The sequence below is a fragment of the Meles meles genome, chromosome 21 (assembly GCF_922984935.1).
Source record: "Meles meles chromosome 21, mMelMel3.1 paternal haplotype, whole genome shotgun sequence".
NCBI classification, from domain to species: Eukaryota; Metazoa; Chordata; class Mammalia; order Carnivora; family Mustelidae; genus Meles; species Meles meles.
Genome location: NC_060086.1, coordinates 19,109,867 through 19,120,286, shown reverse-complemented (window position 1 = coordinate 19,120,286; position 10,420 = coordinate 19,109,867). Strand labels below are relative to the sequence as shown.

At 42.1% G+C, this 10,420-nt stretch overlaps 1 protein-coding gene across 1 annotated transcript; it reads left to right on the top strand.

Moving 5' to 3' along the window:
- The first annotated feature begins 55 nt into the window (after positions 1–55).
- On the top strand, positions 56–6,648 carry LOC123934185 (alpha hemoglobin stabilizing protein). The gene is made up of 3 exons (XM_045994188.1): positions 56–286; positions 6,167–6,245; positions 6,445–6,648. The coding sequence occupies exons 2-3, from the start codon at positions 6,171–6,173 to the stop codon at positions 6,646–6,648; spliced, it is 279 nt and encodes a 92-aa protein (XP_045850144.1). The 5' UTR covers positions 56–286; positions 6,167–6,170.
- The last annotated feature ends 3,772 nt before the right edge of the window (positions 6,649–10,420 follow it).

Sequence of the window (10,420 nt, the reverse complement as noted above, 5' to 3'; positions counted from 1 at the left end):
GCGAAGATGCCGCCGGCCTCTGCGTCCTCCTTTGTCCAGCCCAGGATACCACAGTTCCTCCTGAGGCTTCTTGGCCCCGCTGCGGACACGCCAGGGCTGCTCTCTGCTTTTGTTCTCTGTAGCGTTTTGTTGCTGAACCTCGGGAGCAATGGGAGCCCTTTACCTGCCCAGTACTGGAGATACCTGCATTCCTGGAATCTGCAACTTTCAGCCAGGGGCCGAAGGAAGAGGGGAACCGTTGTGTTTGAGACCCAGTACCAAGACAGGATTTTTAAATTTTGGGCAAGTCAGTGTCCTTCCTGGGTCTTTAGATGCCGCCTTTATTTTGAGAGCAGGGACTATGTATTACTCCTTATTTTATCCCCAGCACCTAACACATAATGGGTGTTTAAAAGATATTATGAATGAATAAACAAGCCAACGAATGCATGGTGAGAAGGTGAACTAAATGATCCCTGAGGTCCTGGGCCTTACCCAAGACTGCAAGAGTGGTGTTTCGTTTCTTTTCTTTTCTTTTCTTTCTTTCTTTCTTTCTTTTTTTTAATTTAAATTCTATTTAGTTAGCATGCACTGTATTAGTTGCAGAGGTAGAATTTAGTGATTCATCAGTTGCATATAACACCCCAGTGCTCATTCTGTCAAGTGCCCTGCTTAATGCCCATCACCCAGTTAGCCTGTCCGGTCACCACCACCTTCCCTCCAGCAACCCTCAGTTTGTTTCTAGAACTAAGAGTCTCTTATGGTTTGCCTCCCTCTTTGTTTTCATCTTGTTTTTCCTGGAAGACTATTATTTCTGAAAGGATCCCTAGGACATCTGTGGAATGAGAAAATCAAGGGATTGCGGTTAATAGTCTCAGAAAATAAGAAATGGCAAGAAGTTCTTTTGTGTTTATTGGTGGAAAGGGTCCATGAAACTGGGGTAAGAGTCTAAACAGGTTGTTTCTCTCTCTCCCAATTCATCCCCCCCCCTTTCCTCCCTAACTCATCCCTTTTTCTCTTTTCCTCTCTCCCTTTCTCCTTCCATCTAGTGTAATGTACTGATTCCAAAGTAGAAATTTGACCAAAGTGCCCTTTATTTTATCCGAAAATAAAACATCCTGGTTTCTTAGCCTGGCTTTCTTGGACTCCCACAGCCTGACTCTCTGGTTTAAACTTCTGATTCTCCCAAACTATTACCTTCTCTTAGACCTCAGCCTGGAACACCCTTCTACCCTGCCTCACCTTATCTGAGACCTACACAGAGTCTCTCTGATGCTAAGATAGACCTGGGTCACTTCTTATTATTTTTTTTAAGTTTTGAGTTTTGTGTTAGAGTGAAAAATTGAAGGGTTACAAATGTGTAATACTTTATTTATTTATGTTTTTATTTAAATTTGTTAGTTAACATAAAGTGTTAATATTAGTTTCAGGTATACAATTCAGTGATTCAACACTTCCACACAATACCCAGTGCCCATCACAACAAGGGCACTGCTTACTCCCCAACACCTACTTCACCCATCCCCCTACCCACCTCCCCTCTGGTAACAATCAGTTTGTTCTCCATAGTTCAGAGTCTGTTTCTTGGTTTGCCTCTCTATATCCTATTTTTCCCTTATGCTCATTTGTTTTGTTTCTGAAGTTCCACATATAAGTGAAACTATATGGCATTTGTTTTTCTCTGACTGATTTATTTCACTTAGCCTCATACTCTAGCTCCATCCATGTAGTTGCAGATGGCAAGATTTCATTCTTTTTAATGGCTGAGTAATATTCTACTGTGTGTGTTTTATGTATAATATATATAAATATTAATTAATAAATATGTATGTATATATTGCATCTTTATCCATTCATCAGTCAATAGACACTTGGACTGTTTCCATAGTTTTTGGCTATTGTAGATAATGCTGCTTTAAATATTGGGGTGCATGTATCCTTTTAAATTGGTGTTTTTGTATTCTTTGGGTAAATACCTAGTCATGCAATTGCTGGATCATAGGGTAGTTCTATTTAGAACTTTTTGAGGAAACTTCATACTAACAAATGTGTACTATTTTAAAATGTTAGTCTCTGAATGCATTGAACTCTGAGCCAACCTGTATAAATGAATTCCATCAGAGGGCCTTAGTTTGAACCCAGGTTCTTTCACTTAGTATCTGTGAGATCTTGGGCAAGTTTCTTATCTTTCTGTTCTTATTTCTTCATCTATAAAATGGCAATAATACTAGACCTACAAAACAGTAGGTTTGGATTGAAGGTTAAATGAGTCACATGTGTAAAGCTTTTAAATTATGTTTGGCACACAGGGCATGCTTTTAAAGTGTTGACCATTATTTGGAGTTAATGTCAAGTATTCAAATATGGGTTTTTTTTTTTTTTTGCTCCATATGAGGCAAATGGCTCTCATGACTAGCATCACCATATAATTTATTATCCAAATCAGAATTTTTGAGCATCTCATTAGAGGAGGCACTTTTAAAAAAATTATTTTTATTAACATATAATGTATTATTTGCTCCAGGGGTACAGGTCTGTGAATCATCAGGCTTACACATTTCACAGCACTCACCACAGCACATACCCTCCCCAGTGCCCATCACCCAACCACCCTATTCCTACCCCTCCACCCCCCAGCAACCCTCAGTTTGTTTTGTGAGATTAAGAGTCTGTTATGGTTTGTCTCTCTCCTGATCCCATCTTGTTTCATTTCTTCCTTCCCTACCCCCCACAACCTCCTGCCCCATCTCTCAAATTCCTCATATCAGAGAGATCATATGATAATTGTCTTTCTCTGATTGACTTATTTCGCTCAGCATAATACCCTCTAGTTCGATCCACGTCATTGCAAATGGCAAGATTTCATTTCTTTTGAGGGCTGCATATTATTCCATTGTATATCTATACCACATCTACTTTATCCATTCATCTGTTTATGGTCATCTAGGTTTTTTCCATAGTTGGGCTATTGCGGACATTCTGCTGTAAACATTCAGGTGCACGTGTCCCTTTGGATCACTACATTTGTATCTCTAAGGTAAATACCCAGGAGTGTGATTACTGGGTGGTAGGGTAGCTCTATTTTTAACTTTTTGAGGAACCTTCATGCTGTTTTCCAGAGTGGCTGCACCAGCTTGCATTCCCACCAGCAGTGTAGGAGGGTTCCCCTTTCTCTGCATCCTCGTCAACATCTGTTATTTCCTGACTGTTAATTTCAGCCATTCTTACTGGTGTGAGGTGGTATCTCATTGTGGTCTTGATTTGTATTTCCCTGATGCCAAGTGAGGTGGAGCACTCTTTCATGTGTCTGTTGGCCATCTGGATATCTTCTTTGCAGAAATGTCTGTTCACATCCTCTGACCATTTCTTTCTTTTTTTAAAAAAATTAATTAATTTATTTTTTATTTCTTTTCAATGTAACAGTATTCATTGTTTTTGCACCACACCCAGTGGCAGGCAGAGAGAGAGAGAGGGGGAAGCAGGCTCCCTGACGAGCAGAGAGCCCAATGTGGGGCTCGATCCCAGGACCCTGGGACCATGACCTGAGCGGAAGGCAGAGGCTTTAACCCACTGAGCCACCCAGGTGCCCCGAAAGCCCTCAGGTTGTTTTTCAGAGTCCATAGTCTCTCATGGTTCACCTCCCCTTCCAATTTCCCTCAACTCCCTTCTTCTCTCCATCTCCCCATGTCCTCCATGTTATTTTTTTATGCTCCACAAATAAGTGAAACCATATGATAATTGACTCTCTCTGCTTGACTTATTTCACTCAGCATAATCTCTTCCAGTCCCATCCATGTTGATAAAAAAGTTGGGTATTCATCCTTTCTGATGGAGTCATAATACTCCATAGTGTATATGGACCACATCTTCCTTATCCATTGGTCCGTTGAAGGGCATCTTGGTTCTTTCCAAGGTTGGCGACCATGGCCATTGCTGCTATAAACATTGAGGTACAGATGGCCCTTAATTTCACTACATCTGTATCTTTGGGGCAAATACCCAGTAGTGCAATTGCAGGGTCATAGGGAAGCTCTATTTTTAATTTCTTGAGGAATCTCCACACTGTTCTCCAAAGTGGCTGCACCAGCTTGCATTCCCACCAACAGTGGAAGAGGGTTCCCCCTTTCTCCACATCCTCTCCAACACACGTTGTTTCCTGTCTTGCTAATTTTGGCCATTCTAACTGGTGTAAGGTGATATCTCAATGTGGTTTTAATTTGAATCTCCCTGATGGCTAGTGATGAGGAACATTTTTTCATGTGTCTGATAGCCATTTGTATGTCTTCGTTGGAGAAGTGTCTGTTCATATCTTCTGCCCATTTTTTGATATGATTATCTGTTTTGTGTGTGTTGAGTTTGAGGAGTTCTTTATAGATCCTGGATATCAACCTTTTGTCTGTACTGTCATTTGCATATATCTTCTCCCATTCCATGGGTTGCCTTTTTATTTTGTTGACTGTTTCCTTTGCTGTGCAGAAGCTTTTGATCTTGATGAAGTCCCAAAAGTTCATTTTTGCTTTTGTTTCCTTGGCCTTTGGAGACATATCTTGAAAGAAGTTGCTGTGACTGATATCGAGGAGGTTACTGCCTATGTTCTCCTCTAGGATTCTGATGGATTCCTGTCTCATGTTGAGGTCTTTTCTCCATTTCGAGTTTATCTTTGTATATGGTGTAAAAGAATCTTTTTTTTTGTATTTAAATTTTTAAAAATATTTTTATTACTTTTCAGTGTACTAGAATTCATTGTTTATGCACCACACCCAGTGCTCCATGCAATACGTGCCCTCCACAATACCCACCACCAGGCTGGCCCAACTTCCCACCCCCTGCCTCTTCAAAACCCTCAGATTGTTTTTCAGAGTCCATAGTCTCTCATGGTTCATCTCTCCCTCCAATTTCCCTCAACTCAGAAGGAGAGAATCTTAAGCAGATTTCCTGCTGAGTATGAAGCCCAATGGGGAACTCATCTCACAACCCTGAAAACATGACCTGAAGCCAAGAGCTGGACACTCAACCAACCAAACCACCTAGGCGTCCCAAATGTGTCTCCTTTCTTATGGGGCACAGCCTGGTAGAGTCCAGTTTTCCATGTCTTACGAGTGTCTCATCCATAAAATGTGGCTTCTATTAGTCTCTGCCCAATAGGATTTTTTTTAATAAGGATAAATACCTTAATACATGCTTGAAACAGTACCAGACACAAATGATTAATGTAGCTGCTATAATATATCATCTGTGAATTGGAGAATAATTGCCATGGAAATATTTCTATTTATATAATGGAATATTATTCAGCCATAAAAGAGAATGAAATCTTGCCATTTGCAACATGGATGGAGCTAGAGAATATAAGTGGAATGAAGCAAATAAGTCAGTCAGAGAAAGATACTATATGCTTTCACTCATATGAGGAATTTAGGAAAGAAAACAAACAAGCAAGGGAAAGAGAGACAGAGACAGAGAAGAGGAGAGAGGCCAGCCAACAAACAGACTCTTGGCTATTGAGAACAAACTGATGGTTACCAGAGGGAAAGTGGGTAGGGGGATGGGTGAAACAGGTGATGGGGATTATGCACTTGGCCTGATGAGCACAGGGGGACATATGGAATTGTTGAACCCCTACATTGTACACCTGTAACTAATATAACACTGCATGTTAAGTATACTGGAGTTAAAATAAAATGAAAGGAAGTGTCTACCATGTAACAGGGAGTCAGTTAATATTAGTTTTGTTGGCCTGAATTTTAGTTTTGGAGCGCGGATTCTGCGATGTGGGGTAGATGGCAAGGATCTGTCCTGGGTTTGGTTTTCTGGGTCTCCCCACTTATCTGTCTTTCTTGGCCTTTCTATCTTTTAACTTCAGGGAAACGTCTCCCTCCGTCTCATCCCCTGGTTGACTTATCACCCTCCTTCAGGACCTAAATGCAGGGCGTTTCCCTCTTAGGCAGATACTTGACTCCTTGCCTACCTTTAGTTCATTACACCAACATACTCTGGAAAGTGTGGGTGAGACATACATAGCACTGGTGGACCTGCAGGTGAGCCAGCGTGGGAGAAATGTGATCTCAGAGCAGGGCATGGTTGTCTTGCAAGGCACCAGAGATCTTTAAGGGGAATGAGGGAATTGGGGGGAAATACCCAACAATGAGGAAAAAGAATACTTAAATTCTATCTTTCTCTAACTTAGGCAGATGGCTCTTGTTCAGGCCAATAAGGATCTCATTTCTACAGGAATGAAGGAATTTAATGTTCTGCTGAATCAGCAGGTAAGCCCAGGCACTATCTCAAAGGACAGGCAGAGACTCTTGGCAGATGGGTGAGGGGAGAGAAGGGAGAATAATTTAGAGCTGGGAGAAAAATGGTGCAGTTGATGGGAATCAGAGAAAGGAGGATGTTGGAGTTTGTGAGTTATTTCTGAATCACCCTGGTGACCACATTCTCCCTTGCTATCCCCTCACTCTGCAGGTCTTCCCTAATCCTCCTATACCTGAAGAAGCCATGGTGACTATGGTGGATGACTGGGTGAACTTCTACATCAACTATTACAGGAAGCAGATGGTAGGGGAGCAGCAAGAGCAGGAGAGGGCTCTACAGGAACTTGAGCAAGAGCTAAGAACTCTGTCTGCCCCTTTCCTGACCAAGTATAGGGCATTCTTGAAGTCCTTTTGAGCACCTAAATCACTCACTGCCTTTCTCCTACCCCAAATACCCAGGCCTGCATCTCTAAGAAACCCTTAAATCCTGCCCTGTGTTCTTCAAGTGCTCAGGCTCTGCTCCTTCATGGTGTTACCCTACACTGACACCTCAATAAAGACCAGATTGGTTTGCTGGTCTTCCTGGCTCTTCTGTTCTTTTTCAGCTGCTGGTCCCTGACTTGTGGAGGCAGCTGGTTCCTTTTCCTTTAACTCTGCTTCCTAGATGAGCTCTCGGGTGTTTAATTTCTTTAGAGCAGAGGTTAGCAGCCTTAAGTAGCCACTGGCCAGTATTAAAATAGTCTAAAGGAGAGGCCAGACAGGCAGAGACTAAAAAGAAAGTGCTGCAGGGAGGAGTCATAAAAAAAAAGAAGGGAAGGAAACAAAAAATCTCTCTAGAAATTGTGGCCATGTGGAATTCTTGTCTAGAAGAAAGTTGTTGAAGACTTCCAGTCTTGTTCACCCTATGCTAGGTGGAATCAAGAGGTCACTGACCTCAATTTTCCAATTCCTTGCCCTTAGCTCCAGCTTGAACAAAGTTCTAGGAACTCATGGCTCTAATACCACAGAATACCTCCCTGCAGCATTGTTGTGATTTAGAGTTGGAAAGGATCTTGGGAACCATTCAATACATCCCTTATTTTTCAGGTAGGAAAACCTTTGGCTCTATAATCCTCAGCCTCAGCTCTCAGGTTTGAGAAGCAGAGATCCCTTCCTGCCTCCTGATGTCCCGACCATTTCGCATTGTTCCCTGGCTTAGACTTCTTTTCTCTTTAGCCTCTAAACCCTGTAAACCTCTTCATTGTGAAGAGCCTCAGAGGTGCCCAGCACCAGTGAGCAGGGGAGGAGGGTAGAGGTGGGAAGGGGCAGGAAGAGCCAGTCTAGGGGGTTGGGCACATAAATCAGAGACTGGCCAAAACCCGTGTTGGTGGGCTGGCAGGAGGAGAGCAAGGAGCACTCCCTGTCATTTCCTGTTTTCTCTTCAGCCAGAAAGGTTTGGTGGTGAGAGGGGTTGTTTTCTCATTCCAATCTTTAGCAAGCCTTCCCTTCAGATCTGTGCACTCTTACCTCTGACTTTTTATTTGGTTTGGGGGCCTCATTATTCTAGTTCAGGTGATGTGGGAAACAAAGGCAGAAGAAAAATTATGAAATTTCCTTACTACCTATAGCTCATTGACAAGTCCTTAAAACAGAGAGTATAGCATTCCCCTAGGCATTCAACTGCCTCAATGTTGTCACTTTGAGAAGGGCAAAAGGCAATCCTAGCCCTATCTCCTCCTTCCCCCATCCTATAAGTCTACATTAACATATAAAATTCCTTTAGAAATTTCCTGTGTCTCTAAATCCCTGAAGATACATGTTGGCGGTCTTCCTCCAAGCATATGGCCCACCAATTTGCATTTGAAGGATGTCATGTCTGAGGTTTTGTTAGCTGGTAATAAATGACTTTTTCCCAACATTTGCTAGCTCCCTCAAGGTCCTGGAAACTTTGCTTCCAAAATTCCTTAGAGACTTGTGCTATCCCCAAACCCCTCCCAATGTGAAAGTATATAATGGGCCACTTCTGACCCCATTGCAGCTCTTTCTGACCACGGGTCCTGTTCCTGTGCTTTAATAAAATCACCTTTTTTTGCACCAAAGTTGTCTCAAGAATTCTTTCTCTGCTGTCAGCTTTGAACCCTAATATTGTCCTTCCAATATCACAAGGTCCAAAGGGAACAAGCCCAGTACCCCCAGCCATCCTTCCAAACTTAGGGTATAAGGATGTCAGGACCCATCAAGAGAGATGAAGGCGTCCTGGGAATCAGGTGGTGAGCACCTCTGAGGTGAGGCTGGTGGTCCAGGTGGAGGCCAGGGCCTTCCCACTTAGGAAATTTCAGCCTGTTAATGGGATCCAGGGCCTGATTGGTTGGGGTTGGGACAGTGGTCATATCATCACCTTTGCAGAAAGACCTGCACTACTGTGCATCAGTGGAGGAGAGATACTGAGGAGCCATATGAAAAAAGTATTAGATTTACTCTGTTGCTGTATGAAGATGAAAATAATGGTCAGAAGCCATTTTGGCTCAATCAATGATGATAAGTTTTCCATAAATTTGAAACTCTCTAACTGTGGGAGTTGCTAGCTAGCCATTTCTCAAATGCTCAAAGGATGATGGTCAATTATCAGGTATGCTGTGGTGGAATGGGTAATTCAACATCTAAATTCTATTCCAGTCATTCCATAAGCTTGAAATTTAGAAGTTGCAAATCCTTTTTTTATTTGTTAAGGACAGAAACTGTTAAAACTGCATTGCATGTTCTTGTATTCCTATTACCTGAGCATCTGGGTGTAAATCTAAGGCATAAAATTTGGAATGACTTTTCAGAGGGGTGAATCATCAGGATCTGATGGTGCATAATAATACAATTAAGATTACTGGGCCAATGAGTACCCCAAATCCATTACTATTCCTGCAGAAAAATAAAACAAAATTAACAAGAAAAATAATGTTTCTTTTGCTCTGACAGCATTACATGAATTAATGGTGGAAGTAAGATTATAAACAGAAGAATGAAATATTATGGCAATAACCCTGCTTTTATCCTTTTTTTTCTTTATTTTCAGTGTAACAGTGTTCAATTGTTTTTGCACCACACCCAGTGCTCCATGCAGTATGTGCCCTCCCTATTACCCACCACCTGGTTCCTCAACCTCCCACCCCCCCCCCCCCCCGGCTCCTTCAAAACCCTCTGGTTGTTTTTCAGAGTCCATAGTCTCTCATGGTTCATCTCCCCTTCCAGTTTCCTGCAACTACCTCTCCTCTCCATCTCCCCATGTCCACCGTGTTCTTTGTTATGCTCCACAAATAAGTGAGACCATAGGATACTTGACTCTCTCTGCTTGACTTATTTCACTCAGCATAACTTCTTCCAGTCCCGTCCATGTTGCTACAAAAGTTGGGTATTCATCCTTTCTGATGGAGGCATAATACTCCATTGTGTATATGTACCACATCTTCCTTATCCATTCATCCGTTGAAGGTCATCTTGGTTCTTTCCACAGTTTGGCGACCGTGGCCATTGCTGCAATAAACATTGGGGTACAGATGGCTCTTCTTTTCACTACAGCTGTATCTTTGGGGGTAAATACCCAGCAGTGCAATTGCAGGATCATAGGGAAGCTCTATTCTTAATTTCTTGAGGAATCTCCACACTGTTCTCCAAAGTGGCTGCACCAACTTGCAAAGATTCTCAACAAGATCCTAGCAAACAGGATCCAGCAGCACATTCAAAAGATTATCCACCATGACCAGGTGGGATTCATCCCTGAGTTACAAGGATGGTTCAACATTCGCAAATCAATCAATGTGATAGAACAAATCAATAAGAGAAGAGAGAAGAACCACATGGTCCTCTCAATTGATGCAGAAAAAGCATTTGACAAAATCCAGCATCCGTTCCTGATGAAAACGCTTCAAAGTATAGGGATAGAGGGAACATTCCTGAACTTCATAAAATCTATCTATGAAAAACCCACAGCAAATATCATCCTCAATGGGAAAAAGCTTGCAGCATTCCCGTTGAGATCAGGAACACGACAAGGATGCCCACTCTCACCAATCTTGTTCAACATAGTATTAGAAGTCCTAGCAATGGCAATCAGACAACAAAGAGAAATAAAAGGTATCCAAATTGGCAAGGAAGAAGTCAAACTCTCTCTCTTCACAGATGACATGATTCTTTATATGGAAAACCCCAAAGACTCC